General features: G+C 43.9%; 1 protein-coding gene across 4 annotated transcripts in view; it reads right to left on the bottom strand.

Annotated features, from left to right (window-relative positions):
* Nucleotides 1-20131: 20131 nt before the first annotated feature.
* LOC309563584 (alpha-2-macroglobulin-like protein 1) overlaps nt 20132-22422 on the bottom strand; it is a 562516-nt gene continuing 560225 nt past the window's right edge. For all 4 annotated transcript variants that reach the window (XM_082268048.1, XM_082268050.1, XM_082268051.1 and 1 more), the window contains 3 exons: nt 22343-22384; nt 22064-22192; nt 20132-20247 (listed from right to left, as the gene is read on the bottom strand). In XM_082268048.1, the coding sequence (XP_082124174.1) occupies nt 20177-20247; nt 22064-22192; nt 22343-22384 (242 nt within the window). In that variant the 3' untranslated portion in view covers nt 20132-20176. The remainder of the gene's footprint in view (nt 20248-22063; nt 22193-22342; nt 22385-22422) is intronic.

Raw genomic sequence — 22422 nt, 5'->3', positions numbered from 1 at the left:
CACTGCTCTAGAGCTATGGTCAGATGCGGGTTTTAAAAAGAAAGCAGTGTACAATGTTTGCATTACCTCCCATACCCTGGAAGGCCTTTTTAAATGTTTGAGGATCAATGATAGCTAATGTTCTCATCCCTGCAGCAGTTTTCATGCTTCCTTACCATAGCTCCCATGCTCCACCAATCTGTCAACAGTTTTAAGGAGTGATTTGTGGCTTAGGGCATTCTTTCGATACGGATGCAGAGGTGGAGCACGAATATTCATCCCCTCTCTTGGGTCGCAAATATCAGATGGCCTTTGGATTTATCTTAGTGCTAAGCGTGTGCAGGTATTTATGAAGGGTCCTGTCTTTATGACAGAATCCTGGAAAACCATTATTCTGGTGGTAAGGAAGGGAGACTGGTGCCCTTTTCTGGACTTGGCAAACGCTGGTCTACATATTCCTATAGTCTGGGTTCGCCAGCACTTCTCAGGTTTTCTAGCAGACGATGACTTGGCCTAGGTCATGGTATGTTTTTTGGTTGACATTCTCCCCAGAACCCTCTTGAGGGTACTATCAATCTTTATGGCATTTATTTCCTCGAGTGATATCTTGCTGATAGCGAAGTAGAGGTGCTGCAGCTAAGTAACGTTTTAGCCTGCAGGACCCTCTAGATCTTGGAGTATCTTGTCAATTTTTAGTAGATTCAAATTCAGTCTACTTAAGTCCTGGATCGCTGTTCATTGCAAGCGAAGGTCATGTCCATCCTTCTGGGTCCGGGTATGTTTTTGGTCACGGCACCCGCCCCAGAACCCTTCTGGAGGTACTATCTATCCTTAGGGCATTCGTTTCCTCAGTGATATCCTGCTTAGAGCTACGTAGGAGCACTGCTGCTAGTTAGCGCCTTAGCCTGCAGGACTCTCCAGAGCTTTCATCTTGTCAAGTTTTAGTAGAATTGAATTCAGTCTACTTACTCCTAGAACGCTGTTCAGTGCTAGTTAAGGTCATGCCCATCTTTCTGGGGCCTGGGATCCTGAGCATTATCTGGACTATATCCTGGTGTTGGCTCACTCCAGGGATTTTCTCAGAGACCACTGGGATCAAGTCTTGCAGACTCTATCAGAATTTGGGTGGATGGTGAATGTGCAGAAGAGCCAACTTGTTCCGTCCCAATGCCTAACCTACCTGGGCAGGGGTTTCAGTACAGTCCAATACAAGATTTTCCTGTGAAGAGAGAAGATCAATCGAGTCTGTGCGGAGACCAAGGGGATTAGGTCCTCAAAGGAAATCACGGTTCGTCGGGGCATGAGTTTTTTAGGTCTCCTGACGGCCTGTATCCCGGCAGTGCCTTGGGCACGGTGGCACAGGAGAAGGTTTCAGTTCTAAGATAAGTCCTGCGAGCAACCTCCCTATCTTAGATTTTTATATAGTGCTGCAAACATTTCACTTCTCAGAAAGTGCACAGTGCCAACATTTTATATATATAGTGTTGCGCAAAAATTAAAATCTATATCAATGTGAATGTAATGTAAATGTATTTTGTCCACCCTAATGCTAATATAGGTGATGTGTTTGGTTTCCCAGTTATTGAAACATAAATCCTAAAGTGCATACCATCTTGAAACATCAATCATCAATTAAATAAATTAAGAAAGTGCTGAGTGCTAAATGGTTATTATATCAATCTTCCATAAATTATTATACTAAAAATTGTGTTGAATATTTTCTCTCATACAATGTGACAATCCATAAATAAACAAGTGCTATCAGCTTTAAAATACCAGAAACAATCCACAAAGTGCTTAAAACGTAATATATTAAAAATAAGTCCGTGATGAATAATTAGTGCCAAGTGATTATGAAATGTCCACTATATATGTGCTCGGGCCACCCAGTGTGTGGCAGTGTTCCCGACCAAAGTGCGTGACCAATGTGTCACAGATGCTTGTCACACCGTGCATCCCCTTGTGATTGGGCGCTCACCTCATATAAAGAATAATAAGACCCAAATTGCAGACAATGGTTACTCCTGGAGGTCAGCTTTCTTTACTTCCAATCAGACCCTGTTCAATGGAATCACCTTCCGATATATACCGCCGGTGCTTTGCACAGAAGTCTGCATCATATGTGGCTTCTTTCTCCCCCTCCTGCTTGGAAATTTACAGACCGGCCTATGCAATCACTGTGCCAGCAGCTCCTCTTCTGCTTTCACTTCCAGCAATGTCTCCTCTTTACTTCCTCCTATATATATATATACTGTATCAGGCAATTCAGTATCTATTGGTCGTTTCAGCAGTATAGACCATACATTGATATCTCTATAGATAAATAGGCCACTTGAGTATATATCGGGCCATTCAGTATCTATTGGTGGTTTCAGTATAGACCATATATTGATATCTAAATATATATAGGACACTTGAGTACATATCAGGCCATTGAAAATCTATTGGTCGTTTCATTATAGACCATACATTGATATCTCTTTAGATATATAGGCCACTTGAGTATATATCAGGCCATTCAGTATCTATCGGTCAGTTCATTACATACCAGCAGTGCAGTATATATCAGCAGTGCAATATATATATATATGTGTGTATATATATATATATATATATATATATATAATATATTATATATTTATCAACCAGTAATAAACCCCCCCCCCCCCAGATCCACATCATGTCCGAAAGGCCGACAAGGAGAGGCAGACGCTCACAGGCCACGGAAAGAGGGCAAGCAGCCTCTGTGTCCACAGGGAAAAGTTGTGGTTACAGACACGGTGCAACCTCTGCAGGTGGAGCACACCCGTCCTTTTTTTTCCGGTGCTGGCAGTGCTATTCAGCCACAACATGCAGAAGAGTTGGTGGAGTGGATAACTAAGCTGTCCTCATCCTCCTCGCCCTCTGTCACTCAGGCTCATACTAGTTTGCCTTCCACCACAGGTGCCAAAGCGGCCTGTTCCACAGGCTCCTTCTCCACAGCTACTCCTTCTGTTGCCCCACCATCATGCATGGAAGAGTCACCTGAACTATTCGATCATAGTGTCAGTGACATGCTGCTGGAGGATGCACAGCAATTTGAATGCTGTGATATTGGTTCCCAGGTTGATGAAGGGAATAACGTGAGCCTGGCGAGGGGGGGGGGGTGACAATGACGGACAAGAAACTAGCAGTCATGTTGCCACAGCTGCAGCATACTGCCAAGTTTGCTCCAGTGACGAGGAGGGAGGGGATGAGGAGGTCACTGACTGTTCTTGGGTGCTTGAGAGAATAGAGGAGGAAAGTGAGGGGGAGGAGGAGGAGTTAGCACAACTCCAACGAGGAAAGATGTGCTCCAGGGGCCACCATAGGAGTAGCCAACCTATTGCATCACACCACAGAGCTCCACAGGTGCCGGGTGCTGCAAACTCCCCGCAGACTTCCAAAAGTTCATTAGTGTGGGCTTTTTTTCAACACATGTGTAGTAGACCGCAGCGTTGCTGTTTGCAATATCTGTCTGAAGCAGATCAAGTGTGGCCAGAACAGCAGCCGCTTGGTCACCACATGCTTGACAAGACATATGACAACCTGCCAGAGATCCACAGAGCCACAAGATAAAAACAAACATACTTCACCTCGCTCCTCATCTGGGATCTCTAACCCAACTATACCTCATGTCTTCTCAAAAACCTGCATTGAGAGGGATGATGGTATAGCAATGAGTGCCACAGATACTTGCACCCGATCTGCTAGCAGTACACCACTGCTTGATTTCACTAGCAGGCAAATTTCACTACCCCAGTTGCTGAACCGTAGAAAAAAAAAATGTCCCAGCCATCCGCATGCTCAGAGTCTTAATGCTAGCTTGGCCAAATTGCTAGCACTACAATTGCTGCCTTTTCATCTCGTAGACTCTGCTCCCTTTTAGTGAATTTGTGGAATGTGCTGTACCACAGTGGCAGGTTCCAAAAAGACATTTCTTTTCACGCACAGCCATTCCGGCTCTCTACCATCATGTGGAAGGTAGTGTTTTGGCCTCATTGGATGGAGCAGTCAGCAGGAAGGTTCACATTACTGCTGACTCTTGGTCCAGCAGGCATAGACAGGGATGTTACATTTCCTTCACGGCGCACTGGGTAACTCTGCTGGCAGCTGGGAAGGATGCAGGACTGGGTTCGGTGCTGGAGCTTGTTTTGCCACCACGCCTCCAAAAAGCTGGTTCTGGTTCTGCCACATCTGGCTACTCCACCACCTCCTCCTCCACTTCTAAGCATTCAAGGGGCTATGCAAGCAGTAAGGCTAAAAGATGCCATGCAGTGCCAGTGCTTCAGTTGGTCTGTCTCGGGGATAGGAGTCCCAGCGGGGCAGAGATTCTGTCAGCTCTGCAGGGGCAGGCTCAGAGAGGGTTGAAGCCATGACAGCTTGAGCCAGGAATGGTTGTATGGGACAATGGCACCAAACTTCTCTACGCCCTCCGACAGGAACACTTGACACATGTTCAATGCTTGGCACATGTCCTAAATTTGGTGGTGCAGCATTTCTTGAACAGATACCCAGGCTTACAAGATCTCCTGAGACAGGCCAGAAAAGTCTGTGGCCATTTCCAGCGTTCATACAATGCCAGTGCTCGGCTATCTGACATTCAACGGGAATTCATCCTGCCCACCAACATTTGTGACATGCCCACCAGGTGGAACTCAACATTGGCAATGCTGCAGCGGCTGCACACGCAGCAGAGGGCCATCAATGAGGACTTGTGTGAGTATGGCACAAGGACAGGCTCAGGGGAGCTTGTCTCTTTTTCTCCACGCCCGTGGCTTTTGATAAAGGATGCATGCACTGTCCTGTCACCATTTGAGGAGGCCACAAGGATGGTGAGCCGGGACGATGCATGCATCAGTGACACAATCCCTCTAGTCTACCTGCTGGAGCACACGCTTCGTGGAATCATGGACAGGGCACTTGAGGCAGAACAGCGGGAGGAAGAGGAGGATTTCCTTTCCTCACAAGTCACCCTTTATGCAGATATCATTGCTGCCGGGACACAAAGCACACAGCAGGAAGAGGAGGAGGAGGATTGTGGCAGCATGGATGTAGAGAATCGCATACAGCAGTCTTCAAAAGATGGTTTTCATTCCCCAGAATCCCCAGGATTTCTATGTGGTTTGGGAGAGGTTCCGCCTGACAATGTCATCCATAGTGACCCAGAGGACTCAGAAGCTTATGCCTCCTCCAACTTACATTGCATGGGCTCCCTGATTCTGCAAAGCCTGCGAAAGGACCTGAGGATTCGTGCCATCAAGGAGAGGGATAATTACTGGTTGATCCACGTTACAAGGGTAAAGTTGCAAAGCTCATCCTGCCTTCGCAGAAGGAGCAGAGGATGAAACATCTTGATGACGCCTTGAAGAAAAATTTGTGTAACACCTTTCCAGACACTGGGAGGTTAACATTCTCTGGACGTGTTTCTGAGCCATCATTCAGCCAAAGGAGGAGTGGTGGAGAAGGCGGCTGGCTGACCGATGCCTTTAAACAGTTCTTTTGTCCTCAGCAGCACCAAGGGCTGTTAGGGTTAAGCAACCATCGGCAGCATCTCCATCATATGGTGCATGATTATCTAGGGGCAAGAGCAGACTTGGAGACCTTTCCAACTGAGCATCCACTGGGTTATGGGTCTTGAGAATGGACCACTGGCCAGAACTCGCTCAATATGCCATGAAGCTACTGGCCTGTCCTGCTTCCAGCGTGCTTTCCGAATGGACATTCAGTGCTGCTGGAGGTTTTGTGATGGACAAAAGAGTGCGTCTGTCCACAGACTCAGTTGACCAGCTGACTTTTATCAAAATGAATCAGTCCTAGATCAACAGTAGCTATCAAGCCCCTGATGCTGATGTAACTGATTGAATTTGCTAGGGGTCTGCCATCCCTTGAAGACTGCATATGCTGCCTAACCTATTCCTCAATCTTGATTCTGCTAGCTTCCAACAATGTTTTTGGTTTAGGTCACCACCAACACCCAAAGCCTAATTTTTCTGCACTTGTATGAGAGGTGCATAGAATTTAAATTGTGTATGTCATTTTTAACAGCAGGCCCTGTCCCTGTGCCCTGCACCCAGCAAAAGTAACTGTGAGGGGTTACGGTGTTCAGGCACCACAAACACCAAAGGCCAAATTTTTCTGCACCTATATGACAAGTACATGCGATTTCAAATTTGTATGGAATTTTTACCTGCAGAACCCGTTCCTGCGCCCAGTAAGAGTAAATGCGAGGGGTTGCGGTGTTCAGGCACCACCAACAACCAAGGCCCAATTTTTCTGCACGTGTATGACAAGTTCATGCGATTTCAATGTCGTATCTACTTTATGACAGCAGGGCCTGTCCCTGTGCCCAGCAAGAGTAACTATGAGGGGTTGCGGTGTTCAGGCACCACCATCAACCAAGGCCCAATTTTCTGCACCTGTATGACAAGTACATGCGATTTGAAATTTTGTATGTATATTTGTATATGACATTTTTTTCTTTACAAATGTCAGTATTGCTGCAGCAGGCTACATACATCGTACAGATGTGCTACTTTACAGGCACATTAAGGGGACCCCCAGGCACGATATTTAAATGAATTTTTCATTTTTATTGTTTCACTTTAAGCATCATTAAAATCAGTAAATCACTGCTCCTTTAAAAAGGATCTTTTTTTATAAAAAAATGCTTGCATTGCTACATGTTCCCCAGGTCAGTACCCGGACCCCCATACACTTTAGTTGGGCAATAACTTGCATTTAAGCCTTTAAAATGAGGACTTTTTATTTTTGATTTTCGAGTCCCATAGACTTCAATAGAGTTCGTTTGTTCAAACAAAGTTTTCCCCTGTTCGCGGTGTTCTGGTGCGAATCGAACAGGGGGTGTTAGGCTTATCACTACTCATAACCATAACCTTGAGGTTGTACGCTCCTTCCTGTCCCAAAGGAGCTTTCAGAATAGGGATCATGATAACTTTGTCATCAACTTACTGGATTTAGTTTCTTTTTAATGATTTTTATTGAAAGTTTTCACAAAAATAGTGCAAAATATACACACATAATAAAAAATCAGTGCATAATAAACGTAAACAGTGGTATAACCATAGCAAACATTAGGTAATACTTCTATAAAAGGTCGAAACTATAACGTGGCAAGGGCTAGCACCTCAAAACACAATAAACAGGAGCCTCAATGTATCTAGAGGGACCTTCACCGAGGGTAAACAGGGCCAACCACCCCGAGCATTTAATCACACTGTGCGTACTACACAGGATAAGTGGCTAGATCGTGATCCCACAGAACCTTGCCCCAGCCTGGGCTGGGGACATGGGGTACTAAGCCCTTAGAATACAGTACCACTGTTAACCTCATATCGTAAACTGAGACAAATCGTAGAAAGAGAGAAAGAGAAAGGACAATAGAGCCACAAGAAAAGAAGAGAAAAGGGAAAAGAGAGAAGAGGAAAGATTTGTAAGATTGGACCCGACCCCGCCCCCGCACCCCACCCCCAGACCTTCCCGAGTCCATCAGGCACCCCCAGTGAGGTAGTTAATCCACGATCCCCATACCTTGTCAAACACACGCAATTTGTCCTCCAGTTGAGCCGTCAGGCGCTCATTAACCATAATCCAATTCAGTTTGTGCCTAAGCAGCTTAAATGGTATCGTAGGAGACTTCCAGGATCTCGCTATTGTTGTTTTTGCTGCAGTAAATATGAACGTTATGAGCCGCCTCTGCGCTCTATTGGCTGTATCCACCTTTTTGCCCAATAGTGCCTGCTGAGGGGACTTGAGTAGGTTTATTTGCGTGAGGGTGTAGATGAAATTGTACATTCTAATCCAAAAGCGTCGGGCCTTCGGGCATTGCCACCAAACATGAAACATCGTACCCTCTTGGCCACACCCCCGGAAACACCGCGAGGATGCTCCTGGCACAAAGGATGCTATCCTGACTGGTACCATGTACCAGCGCAGGAGCACTTTGTAGTTGGCCTCGATGATTGAAGTGTTAATTAGAGACCTGGAAGCCTCTCGAGCCATGTCGTGCCAGTCCGCCAACTCCACAACCTCCCCGACATCCGCCTCCCATCGTTCCATGTATGGAAGCTTCAGGGGCGAGTCCATAAGCATATTATAAATCATGGAAATATACCCCCGTAATTTATCGTATTTGCGGCACAAAAATTCCATGGAGGTCATGGTAGTCAGATCGGACAGGCGAGACAGGGATCGCAGGTAATGATCAATCTGTGCGTACCTATAATACTCAGTGTCAGGCAGGGCATGTTTTTCTATCAGCTGCTGACGTTTGAGGATACCCCTATGATCACAAAAGTCCGCTATGCGAAGCCGCCCTTTGTTCGTCCACCACTGAAAAGATCTGGGGGAGAGACCCGGGGGGAACCCGCTGTTGTTAAGAATAGTGGCCAATGGGGTATGTGGGGACCTAAAGCCATGCGTTCTGGTCAAACGATCCCAAATGGCCATAGAATGAGACAAGGCTGGGCACAGGATGGGGGGACGATCCCTAGGCGATAACCACATTGCATGGGAGACTGCCAGGCCCGGAACCGAGCTAGCCTCCAATTCCATCCAGGGCATCCGGGCCCCCTCAGAGTGGAATCTCACCAACTGGGATAACTGTGCAGCATAATAATAGTTCAGCAGATCCGGTACCCCCAGACCACCCCTGACTTTAGGGGTGTACAGCATCCTCTTGTTCACCCTAGGCCTCTTGTTCCCCCAGATAAAGGAAAGGACGTGACCCTGAAATTTGAGCAGGTCAGACCGCCTTAGTGCGACTGGCAGAGTGCGGAACAGATATAACACCCTCGGAAGGACATTCATCTTGATGGAGTATAGTCTGCCAAACCACGAAGGGGGCTGAATCAACCATTTATCCATGTCACCCTTCAGGCGTGTAAACAGAGGAGGATAATTCTTTGTGTAGAGTGTAGACAAGGATGGGGTTAAATTAATGCCTAAGTAGGGCATAGAGTCCGTGCACCATGCAAATTTGAAAGATTTCCTAAGTGTGTCCACAGTGCGACCCTCCAGGGAGATGTTCAGTGCCTGGGATTTCGTTTGGCTTACATGCAATCCTGATACAAGCGCAAACGCATCCAATAGCGCAAAAAAGTTGGGTAAAGTCGTGACGGGCGAGGAGACAATGGCTAAAATATCGTCCGCAAAAAGGGCGCACTTGTGTTCGACGCCCCCGCACACCACCCCCCGCACGTCCGGTGAAGCACGAATTTTAATGGCTAAAGGTTCCAGTGCTAGGACAAAAAGGAGAGGGGACAAGGGGCAGCCCTGTCGGCTGGATTTAGTTTCATGGAATAATGTGTTTAGTTCTGTTGGCTTTAACTACCCCAAGGTACACGGTGTGGCAATGGCTACTTGCTGCGCTCCATCCTACGCAAACTTGTACCTGGGGGCTGGGAGCACAACCTTTTTTCTAATGATGATCTCGTCTCGCAATGTACTTGTGCCATGTATTATCATGGCACAGTTACATTGAGGACATCTTCAGTGATAGGGCTCTTTTGGACCAATTTCTAGCAAGTCTTAAAAGTAACTACTGGAATCTTGAGTTTACTATGTCATGTCATCAAGAGAAAGTGCTCTTCTTAGACATCCCAATTAAGAAGAACAGTGAAGGCAACATCCCTAGTGCACTATATTATAAACCTACAGCGGGCAACACGATTTAGCACACTAAAAACGCACATCCGATGCCTTCAATACAATCAATTCCATATAGCCAATATTTATGGATAAAGACTTTTGCACACTTAGGCCCCTTTCACATAGGCGGACCGTGTTTTCTGGCGGATCTGAACGGTCCCCCCATGCATCCCTATGGGGCATCGGATGTCAGCGGAGACATGTCCGCTGACATCCGATCCGTCAAATCTGGAAGGAAACCCTATTTTCCATCCATCCAGCGGATCGGATTGGATGGGATCGGATGAGAACGGACCGACGGTCCGTTTCCATCCGATTCCCCCATAGAGATGTATGGGGCTCTGACAGCTGTGTCTCTGCACACAGTGCAGAGAACAGCTGTCATTCTCCTGCTCAGCGGGGGATTGGCGGATCGATCCCCCGCTGAGATAAACGGAGTCCGCCGACAGAGCGGATAGTGTGAAAGAGCCCTTAATCTTTTTTCCATCCTCCAGGCCTTCAAGACTAGACTGAAAGCCTGGGCTAACCTCCCTTTAACATTAATTGAGAAAATGTATTTGCTCAAATTTAAACTGTTGCCTCCATTGTTATATGTTCTGCACCACTCTCCAATGTGGATCCCCAAATCCATTTTCAAGGAAATCAATTCTCATGTTACTAGTTTTTTATGGGCTTATTTCCCCCCTAGATTTTGGTTATTTGTACTATAATGGCCCTGGACTCAGGGAGGCCTAGCCTGTCCTGAATTATTTTTGTACTTTTTAGCTGCTTTCGCACACCCATAACTGGATTATATCAGACACCTCTAATTCTGCAATTGCTTCAGAAGCCTCTTTAGTGGGCTCCTACGAAGCTCTACGGAATACACTTTTTAGGGGTGGCAAAGCCCCCCATCCTTTAAAAATCTCCACGGGGATGGTGATCATAGATCATGGGTGTCAGTAATTCCCTATGGTAGAAATGATTCAAGACATTACTCGCTAAATACTGCTTTATGGCTTAACCCCTCTCTACCAGACTGTTACTCCATCCCAGACTCTTCTATGTGGGCTGGTCTTGGTGTCCATTACTTGTCCCAAATTTGTGAGGGTGGCACATTGCAGACGTTTGAGCAACTTAAACATAAATTTGAATTACCCAACTACTACTTTTTCACGGTTCCTCCAGTTTCGACACGCCTTTACTGCACAATTTGGAATATCTCTATTGCTCATACATCAGTCTGATATGGAGTTGCTCCTTTGGGAGGAATCCCTTACAAAACCATTATCATCAATTTATAAGGCATTACAACGGACTGTGCACCATGAGGTGGATAACTTGCGCTAATTTTGGGTGGGGGAGCTTCTAGAGCTGGACAGTGAGGACTGGGTGGATCTGTGGGAACTTCCCTTTGCTTACCTCATATCCTCCAGGGATGGTCTGATCCAGTTTAATATTCTACATAAGTATAATTTTAGGCCAAATAGTTTGCCTAAAATTTACCCACACTTCCCATTATTCTGTTGATGTTGCCAGGCTGACCCGGCCAAAAACTTACATATGATTTAGTTCTGCTCTCCTTTACAGGTCTTTTGGTCTAGTGTACTCAATTTCAATATTTGTTTAACCACTATCCCTATACCCCAGAAGGTAGATGTTTGTATCTTAGGGCTGGTAAATACTTTGGCACCCTCTAAAGCTGGGTCAACTCCTGTTTTATGCCCGAAAAAGTATCATACTGAAGTGGAGAGTTTCTTCTGCACCTACAGTACCTTGAATATATGGAAGTCGCTGGTCGACTTGGTCATCTACCTGTTCAAAGAAGTTTATTTTCACAGGGGCTGCCCTAAAATTTTTTACAAAGCGTGGGATGTCTGGTTAGAGTCTGATATTACTTCTACAGAACAGAATAATCCTGTGGATAGCCCATCTTAATATTTTATTTCCAACCGGTTTTAGTCAGCTAAATGGTGTTAACATGGTTAATGTATTGCATGTCAAGTTTATTTAGGCTCCTTAAATGCTCGTGGTTAATGTTATTGTAGGGACAGGTGACCATTGATAGTGTTGCTGACCTAGTCATCATCTTCATTTATCATACCTTTCATCTACTTTTCACTCTTCTTTTCACTCTTCTTCCTTAGCAGGTAGTTTTGGGATGATTAGTTCTAGCTAGTTGTTTTCTTGTTATGTGTTTTTTTCTCTTTTGTTTTGTGAGCCGGGGTATGCTCAAAGGCTCTATTTTTGTACCTTTTACTTTTTTAAAAACGTGGAAAAACGTATGTAAAAAAAAAGAGAGCTTATAACCGCACTAATTCTAAGTCACGTAAGGCTCTATTGTTTAAAAATAAAAAAGACATGTGATAATACTGTAAGACCAGGGCCACCATTAGGGGGGGCGACAACCAGTACACATGTAAGGGGCCCCGTCGTTACGAGGGGCCTAGCCCCTGGGGCCCAAACTAAGGAGACAAGTTGTTGCTGCCAGGAGCAGACTGACCATTTGGCATTCAAAGGACACAAACTGTAAAAATCCCGAGGCTGGCTACCCCCTATAGGTTTAGGTGTCTCCCATGCACCAGCTCCCTCCCCACTGTCCACCTCTGTGTGAAAAATATTGGTTGCTAGTGTCCTAACAACCAATTAGGTGTAGGGAGGCCCCGGCATTTACCAGCACTAGAACTGGCTGCTGTCCTGACCTGGAGTCTGTCCTGACTGTTCATCCAGTCTACTGGGCAATACTAATAAGAGCACAGCTGCAGCAGTCATCACATCCCAGGATGAGGCACAGAGTCTGTTTCAGGCGGTGAGCTGTGGGGGGGGGGGGGGGGGGTTGGGGAAAGGTAGGAGTGCTCTGGAGGTTTACATGAAGAGAGACCAGAGTCTGTCATCCTTATGTAAGTGACCGGAGAGTGTATAGAAGTGGCACATCCCCCACCTCTGCTGCACCCATTCAGTCTGTGTGTGCTGTGTGCCTATCATATTGGGGGCTGCACTCCTTTTTTTCTGTCTAGTTTCTTCCTTAGATTTCCCCTCTGCAGACATCCACTTATCTGGAAGCACTTTACTTCTTGATGATTGGAATGCCTTCCTTTTTTCTTTTTTTTTTAGTTGCAGTGAAGTTGTTGCAGTGAAGTTGCGGCCAAAAGACTCACCAATGATTTGGTAAAGTGATAGTACAGGGTATTATTATTATTTTTTCTTTAAAATAAAAAAGATATCATACTTACCTGTAGACAGTCTCCTGTAATATATGTGCAGTTTCTGACCGTCTCCTGTAGTATATGGGCAGTGTCTGCCCATCTCCTGTAGTGTGTCTGCAGTCTCTGACTGTCTCCCGTAGTATATGTGCAGTCTCTGACCATCTCCTGTAGTATATGTGCAGCCTCTGACCGTTTTCTGTAGACTGTCCCCTGTAGTGTGTCTCTGGCCATCTTCTGTAGCATGGCTGCAGTCTCTGACCGTCTCCTGTAGTGTGTCTGCAGTCTCTGACTGTCTCCCGTAGTATATGTGCAGTCTCTGACCATCTCCTGTAGTGTGTCTGCAGTCTCTGACCTTCTCCCTTAGCATATGTGCAGTCTCTGACTGTCTCCTGCAGTATATGTGCAGTCTCTGATCGTCTCCTGTGGTATATGTACAGTTTCTGACCATCTCCTGTAGTATATGTGCAGTCTCTGACTATCTCCTGTAGTATATGTGCAGCCTCTGACCGTTTTCTGTAGTATATGTGCAGTCTCTGACTGTCCCCTGTAGTGTGTCTGCAGTCCCTGAATGTCTCCTGTAGTGTGTCTGCAGTCCCTGAATGTCTCCTGTAGTGTGTCTGCAGTCCCTGAATGTCTCCTGTAGTGTGTCTTCAGTCTCTGACCATCACCTATAATACTGTATATCTGCAGTCTCTGACAATCTCATGAAGTATGTCTGATGGGAGAGCAGCAACCCTGCTCAGAAACGGCAGGGAAATTTTCTGTCAGGGGAAAGGAGTGTGAGTAGTTGGAGGCTCCCTTTGAGGTAAAATAAGAGATGGAGGCTGCGCTTGAGGTGACAGATGCTGCCTATAAGGAGATAGAGGCTCCTCAGAGGTGACAGATATTTTATAAGGCAGTGTGTCCTTCTCACAATGTCCTCCCCTCTGAGGTACGTGTGTGTGTGTGTGTGTCTGTCCTTCCTCACAGGATCCTCTGTCTGACAGCAAAATTCTCTGAGGAGACTTTATAGAACACCTCATGAACTCCTACTATGTCATTACTACACACAGAGCCACCAAAATGTCCAACATTGGCTTGGGTGAGGACATTCGGGGATCCCTGGACAGGTAAGTGTCCTTAAAGTCAGCAGCTACAGCATTTGTTTCCCACCTCTGGGGGGTATATTCAAGCATGTCTTGTGAGGTCCCTTCACTCTCTACATGTTGTCTGTGCTCACAGGCGGCTGCACATTTTTTTCCCTTTTATGGGTTTTATGAACAGCTAACTATATGGCTATCACCTTTTTCTCCATATTTTTCAATGGCCTTATGGGTGACTGCACACTTCCCCACTGGTTTCTAGGGTACAGTTTACTATGTTAGCCACTTCCCATCTTATGTACTTCACTATTTTTTTATAGAATTTGTAATAGATGGCATCTGGTACTTTGGGGGCAAGGGGTGTTTGTATACCGATCCCTATGTTCTAGTGACAATAGGTAATGTATTTGGCTTCTTCCTAATGCATGCTCTTATCTTTTTCACATTTACAATTCTCATTTTTCTACTTCCTATTGTTTTTTGTTTATCGTATTTTTTTGTGGATCTTTGCGGGTACATTATATAAAAGACTTTCCTTTGCCAATCAATTTACATATAGGTCACCATCCTTTATTAATGCATTCTATTATTCTTTGGTGCGCCCTCTATTTGGTGGCATGCTATACCCACGGCTCCCAGGCAAGACAGTCTCATTGGGGTCTCATCATGTCCAGGCATCTGCTTTTTTGTGAGAGATGATTTCATCCCATTTTTTTTGACTGGGCTTAAGTTTAATGTGTAAGTATAATTACACATATTTTTTTGGTTAGGGTTAGTTCTGTGTATACATATATTTTTGGGCTAGCATATGTTTTTTTTGTCCCTCCTCTGTGGGCTTTTTTGTTTTAAGATAATTTTCTTTAATGACATAGTCTCTCTACAGCTGCTGCTTATCAGCTTGAAACTCATATCTCCTGAAGAAGTGAACCTTGTCAAGAAGGAATCCGTACCAGGTTCACATCATATATGTTTGTTGTTCTGTATACAGTATATATATATAGTATCTCACAAAAGTGAGTACACCCCTCACATTTTTGTAAATATTTTCTTATATCTTTTCCTGTGACAACACTGAAGAAATTACACTTTGCTACAATGTAAAGTAGTGAGTGTACAGCTTGTATAACAGTGTAAATTTTCTGTCCCCTAAAAATAACTCAACACACAGCCATTAATGTCTAAACCGCTGGCAACAAAATGTCCAAACTGAGGCCCAATTAGCCATTTTTCCTCCCTGGTGTCATTTGACTCGTTAGTGTTACAAGGTCTCAGGTGTGAATGGGGAGCAGGTGTGGTAAATTTGGTGTTATCACTCTCACTCTCTCATATTGGTCACTGGAAGTTCAACATGGCACCTTATGGCAAAGAAATATTTGAGGATCTGAAAAAGAATTGTTTCTCTACACAAAGATTGCCTAGGCTATAAGAAGATTGCCAAGACCCTGAAACTGAGCTGCAGCACAGTGGCCAAGACCATATAGCAGTTTAACAGGACAGGTTCCACTCAGAACAGGCCTCGACATGGTCGACCAAAGAAGTTAAGTGCATGTGCTCAGCATCCTATCCAGAGGTTGTCTTCGGGAAATAAACATATGAGTGCTGCCAGCATTGCTGCAGAGGTTGAAGGGTGGGGGTCAGCCTGTCAGGGCTCAGACTATATTCCACACACTGCATCAAATTGGCCTGCATGCCTGTCGTCCCCGAAGGAAGCCTCTTCTAAATATCATGCACAAGAAAGCCTGAAAACAGTTTGGTGAAGACAAGCAGACTAAGGACATGGATTACTGGAACCAAGACCAAGATAAACTTATTTGGTTCAGATGGTGTCAAGCATGTGTGGCAGCAACCAGGTGAGGAGTACAAAGACAAGTGTGTCTTGCCTACAGTCAAGCATGGTGGTGGGAGTGTCATGGTCTGGGGCGGCATGAGTGCTGCCGGCACTGGGGAGCTACAGTTCATTGAGGGAACCATGAATGCCAACATGTATTGTGACATACTGAAGCAGAGCATGATCCCCTCCCTTCAGAGACTGTGCTGCAGGGCAGTATTCCAACATGATAACGACCCCAAACACATCTCCAAGATGACCACTGCCTTGCTAAAGAAGTTGAGGGTATAGGTGATGGACTGGCCAAGCATGTCTCTAGACCTAAACCCTATTGAGCATCTGTGGGGCATCCTCAAATGGAAAGTGGATGACGCAAGATCCACCAGCTCCGTAATGTCGTCATGGAGGAGTGGAAGAGGACTCCAGTGGCAACCTGTGAAGCTCTGGTGTACTTCATACCCAAGAGGGTTAAGGCAGTTCTGGAAAATAATGGTGGCCACACAAAATATTGATACTTTGGGCCCAATTTTAAAATTTTCACTTAGGGGGTGTACTCAATTTATGTCGCCAGTGGTTTAGACATTAATGGCTGTGTGTTGAGTTATTTTGAGGAGACAGCAAATTTACACTGTTATACAAGCTGTACACTCAATGTAGCAAAATGTCATTTCTTCAGTGTTGTCACATGAAAAGATATAAAAAAATATTTACAAAAATGTGAGGGGTGTACTCACTTTTGTGAGATACTGTATATATATATATATGTAGTGTACTGTATTTGATACTAATACACATATATTTTTTAAAATGTTTATTGTCTGCTTTTAGTAGAATGTGAATAATAAAGATTTTTTTTTAACTACATGTTGTAAAATTGGTACTTTTTCTAGGCATGACTCTTTAAAAGTCCCACGGCACTTGCTTTTAGGCAGAGAGAGAATATAAATCTTAGTTTTCCAAAGGTGGCAGGTGCAAGTTAGGCTGAATTCTGTTTGGGACCCAAATCTGTCACAGCAGCAATAATTCAAAAACATTGTATTTTATGTTTACATATGTGCAACACTTCCAAAGAGTACTAAACTGATCTTGATCTGACCTAAAAAAAAAAAAATAGCCAAACTACAGCACTGAAAAAAATTAAAACATGTAGTGCCTTAAAGTACAGTCATGAAATTAATTTCTGTTTAGCTGTTGAGACCCCCTCTCCTTGGCCCAGGCTGTACTCTGGGCTTTTCCTTCCATCCAAGTTGATAATAAGGCCTACCGCTTCCAAATGCTATGCCTCATCATTAAAACGTCAAATGGCAAAGTCCCTACACCCCACTGGGGATTTGGCTGTTACACAGCAAAGTGAAAGGGGGGGGGGGGGGGTTCCTGTCAGGTTTCATAGTGTAATCCTGACTTCAATACAGTTCAGAGCCCCATATAAAGCCTGGGCTTAGGTTCTAAGGGACTCCAGAAGGACATGGGAGCTGATGGCAAAACTAACAAAGATAACCTAATGCTTGCATGTCAGCACTATTGTTAAATAAGGCAACTTTTAGTCAACTTCACCTTCAAGTATACATTTGATGTTTGATCTCATCTGGCTTCTAAATGGACATCACAATTTGTCTGTGAATCCCTGTATGGATTTAAGTGTGCATTGCATTGAACTAATCCATACATTATCACAAATACCAGATGATGCTAATATCTGCATAAATGCAAATATAAATCCAGTGTAATTGTACCAGAGTGTATATACATAGAGTGTAAAAGAAGGACATGGCGCATGTATGGAGGGACAGAGAAATAAGAGAATGGTGAATAGTGAAGACTGAAGCTAGAGCTCTCCGTACAGATACACTTGTGCTCAAAGGTTTACATACCCTGGCAGAATTTATGATTTCTTGGCCCTTTCTCAGATAACACAAAAACTTTTCTTTCACTCATGTTTAGTGTTTGGCTGAAGCCATTTATTATCAATCAACCGTGTTTACTTTTTTTAAATCATAATGACAACAGAAACTACCCAAATGACCCTGATCAAAAGTTTACACACCCTGGTGATTTTGGCCTGTTAACATGCACACAAGTTGACACAAAGGGGTTTGAATGGCTATTAAAGGTAACTATCCACACATGTGATCTGTTTGCTTGTAAAGTGTATGTATAAAAGGTCAATGAGTTTCTGAATTTCTGACAGACCCTTACATCTTTCATCCAGTGCTGCACTGAGGTTTCTGGATTTTGAGTCATGGGTAAAGTAAAAGAATTGTCAAAGGATCTGTGGGAAAAGATAGTTGAACTGTATAAAACAGGAACGGGATATAAAAAGATATCCAAGGAATTGGGAATGCCAATCAGCAGTGTTCAAACTCTAATCAAAAAGTGGAAAATGAGGGGTTCTTACATCTTTGGTAAGTTGACCTCACCAGTCAACAGTGGCCTGAAAGTCCAGGCAGAGTGGCAGGGAAAAGGAGGTCCAGAGGGCAGATGTCCTTCACGGGTCCACTGAAGGCTGTGTGTCCTGGCCTCAGCTTCAGGGCCACACAAGCCGCAGTTGAAGGAAAAGAAGAAAGTAGAGTAAAGTCCCAGTGTCCAAAAAGTCACACAGAACTACAAGGCCCAGCACTGCAGAAAGAAAAGTCTCTCTCAGCATTTCCATGCATTTTCTAGTGTCCTAAGAAGACTTGCAGCATTGAGCTCCTCTGTCCATCAGTGACGTAAGCTCTGCCCCCCTTCATTGTTTTTTAGGGTATCTTGAATTCAGCCACACACCTCCCTATGCCGAGGCATCTGCCTCTATCCTCAAGCAGGATACAATAATTTATGTGCTTCCTAATGAGGGCAGCCTTATATCCTACCCCTGTGAGGACACAGGAGCTCACAAACCAAATTATGCAGATAAGTTGACTTTGTTACACACTGCATCTGGATTAGAGATTGTCAGTTCTATAAAATAAAATAAAAAATCCAATATTTCTGACCTCTGTTTTAGTGTCAGTAAAAATGGAGCTGCAGTGCGGCTCTGGTGCCCCCATAGTAAGCTGCTTGCTGTGGGGGCACTCAATAGGAGGGAGGAGCCATTAGCACTGATGAGGGACCTGAGAAGAGGAGGATCTGGGCTGCCCTGTGCAAAACCACTGCACAGAGGAGGTAAGTAAGGTTTTTTATTTTTATAGAAAAGAAAAAACAAGACTTTACAATCACTTTAGGAAACTGGGTTTTGACTCTCTGGAGCCTTAATGTGTTTATATGAAAATCAGCAGTAATTATTTGGTGCAATTTGATGCCTGCAGCTAAGAGACTGAAATATATGTCTGCACACTTGTCTATTGTGTTAAATAATACTTTGAATCCGTGACCTAGAAAAAAGATCCAGATCCTTGTTTGGGATCAGTGGCTAAAGGCATTGACAGAGTCTTTCAGGATATAAGCACGACAGCTAGAATTTAGCATAGTAAAGTGTACTTTGCATGAAAACAGGAAATTCAAAAAAGCTGCTGTGCCACTTTTCTGGCATCAAACTCTCTTGTTAATGTATTAAACCAAATTTATAAAGGATTTGGACCACTTTTGGTTCTTACAGCGGCTTGTGCACCAAAACCAGATGGTTCTAAAATGTGCCACTTTTCATTGTTTCGCATTAAATGCTCCAAATATTAACATTGGACTCTTGGGGTGTACAGAGAGAAAAACTCTCAAAAAAAATCTCAAGCAGATTTTGTGAATGTGTCTCACATGCATTCTAAAAGTGTAAAGTGAAAACCTTGGCTCCACGTTCTGTACGTTTGTTGATAACTTAAAAATCTAGATTTCTATCTGTCAGCAGTTGCATTAGCTCAATTCTTCCAATACAGTATGCGTGCTCTCTACTTAATGTCACTCCTATTTTATAAATGGTATTAGCCATTGCAATGGAAGTGATAAATTCCATTCAGGAAATAACAGTGAAAATATATGGACTGGAAACATTAGGATAACAGTGCTGCTGAATCCCGGCAGAATTTTCAGTATGACGAGTCTTGAAAGGACAGCACAGGTATAAAGTGCCTATAAACTTTATTCTTACCTCTCAAGTTTTTTCCTGGAAATCTCATTCATAATACCACAGGCAAAACTCAAGTTAACCAGTTTAACACACACTACAAGTGAACTATTGGCAAAGATAACCACACAAGGGCAAAGGTAAAGGTAACCACACAAAGATAAGAAACTAGGATGAGATGTGTTAATAACCTCCAAATGAATATACAACTTCTGGACAGAGTGTCTATAGTTTTATTAAGTTTTCCATTACAGGTAAGCAACAGAATTCAAATAACAGCAGTTTGTGCAAGATTTTCCTCACTGTTTTCTACTGGCATACTGTAGATGTAAAGAAAAGAGGATTATTGTGCTGTATGTTCTTTATAGACACTATTTTCTGATTAGTGACCTTGTGTTTGGTGGGTTTCCTCGCTACTGTGATCTTCTTCTTTGGCTTCTATGATATTGTAATCTGTTAAAAAAGAGAATGTGCATTAGATGTTGTTAAGAGCTTAATCGGTAAGTTAGTGAAACATGATAAATGAAAAGTAATAAATTAGCCACTAATAGAAGAGATATCCATCGAAATACTTTGAAGACAAGTATACAGCTGGTATTTATTTTCTCTGCCTCCTTTTGCCACACTTCCTGTGCGGTACATTACACGGCCAAATGTTAACATACCAATATGGGCTTCCTGGACATCCCTTTCCAAAACCATGGGCTTTAGGATGCAGGTATATCAGTCACCACTCTTTCCCCAGGAGATTAGTGTGTATGTGGGAATTTGTGCCCAATCAGTCAAATGAACATATGTGGGGTCAAGTACTGATATTGGATGAAAAGACCTAAATTGAAAATGAAATTCCATTTCATTCCAAAGGTGTTAAGTGGGGTTGAGTGCAGGCCACTTAAATAACTCCACACCAGATTAAATTTAGGTTTTTATGGCCTCCTCTACTTAAATGCTGATGAACCTAATGAGCTGGTTTATGCAGCTCAGGGCAGGAAATGATGCTAGAGGAAATAGGGGGAGGAAAAAGACTTGAACAAGCCATGTGCTCAAGACAAAAGAGCCCTAGAAACAGCTGTTCTGGATGACTTTGGAGAAACAAGCAGTCTGGAAGATCTTGGAAGACAACTCCATCAAAAGAAAAAAACAAGTTAAATAGTGGTATTGTATACTTATTGCATTCTTTGCCCATGCTCATTAGCTTAGAAGGATAGGTTGGGCATGTGTACATTGTAGCCATGTTTTGTAAAATCTGTCAATCTTATACTATATTCCTATAATTGTAATAGTTTATATTAGCTTAGCTGAAAAACAAGATCTCTCTTTTACTTCTTGACAGAACAGCGGTCTGCCTTGTTTACATAGGCAGACCGCCATTCTGCCTTTCCTCCGAACGATCAGCGGGTCCTGGCGGCCATCAGACCCGCTGATTGGATACCGCTGTGATTGGGCGCCACACGTGCCCCCTTCATCGTGTGCACAAAATCACGTACATGTACGTGATTTTGCACAACCAGGCTGACCTGCTGCAGTATATCTGCGGTGGGTGGTCCGGAACTGGTTAGGAGCCGTTAATTATATTTCTCAGGCTTGGTGAAGCCAATATTTACCAGATACAACATTATTACTTAAATTGTATTTGTATTAAAGCTGAAATTTACTCTGCTAATATACGTCTTCCCTGGTTCCTTTTCCCCTTCATTTACATGCTAATGAAAATTTTAAACAAAACCCTTTCCTTATATACCTGTCTTTAAATCCACTGACATCATCAGGTTTCTGTGCTTCACTGGCAGATTATGACTGGTGGGAGGGGAAAGCAGGGTTCTACACATAGCTTCCTGAACGCATCTCAGCACCCTGCTTTATTACACGTTCCAAGGCCTTTAGCCCGGATGCAAGCTATAGGCTAGCTCTAGGGGGGACTTATGCAACTATGTACTGAATGTCAGTCTGGGGTAGTGGGCTTCCCTAGGCAGGCTGCTCTGAGTAACACTGAGCCTCCACATTTGAAAGGACTTAAATCCAAGAATAAAATGAGTGGGGCAGGGCCAATCAGGTTTGGGAGGAAAGTGCTAGATAGAGCTTGGTGTCCTCCAGCTAAGAGATGAGACAGGCTGTATTGACTTGCTCTAATGAAAAGCTCCCAGTGTGCAGTGAAATCAATAATTTCAGTTCAAGAAAGGAGCCTGTACAACTGTGCAAGACTAGAGATAAGGCTGAGATTTGGTTTTACATAAGAGGAAATGTTGAAATATTTATGAATTATACTCACCATGGAAGAAGCACCATTTGGCATTCACAACGCTGGTATCATAGCAGCAATTTTTCTGCTCACACTCTTCCTTGGTGACTCCTGGTTTACCACAGTCCCTCCTCTCAGAGGCACGTACATTACAGTGACCTATTAACAGGGGGAAAAATGTAAAGGTCACTAGCAAGGTTAAGGTTGGGGGATCTCCTGAAGGCCAATATTATATGAAGATTTAGCTGTTACAAAGCAGATAAGATAGATAAGACTAACACAAACAAAAGAAGAAAAGAAATGTCTTACCTTTACTGCAAGGGGTATTATATGTAGCGTGACCTTTGATCACTGGGGAAAAAAGAACATTAAGTTAGGGCAACAGGAGA

The sequence above is a fragment of the Pelophylax lessonae genome, assembly GCF_965119305.1.
Source record: "Pelophylax lessonae genome assembly, chromosome: 9".
NCBI lineage: Eukaryota > Metazoa > Chordata > Amphibia > Anura > Ranidae > Pelophylax > Pelophylax lessonae.
Note: the sequence above shows the minus strand (reverse complement) of the source record. Positions and strands in the feature narration are given on the sequence as shown.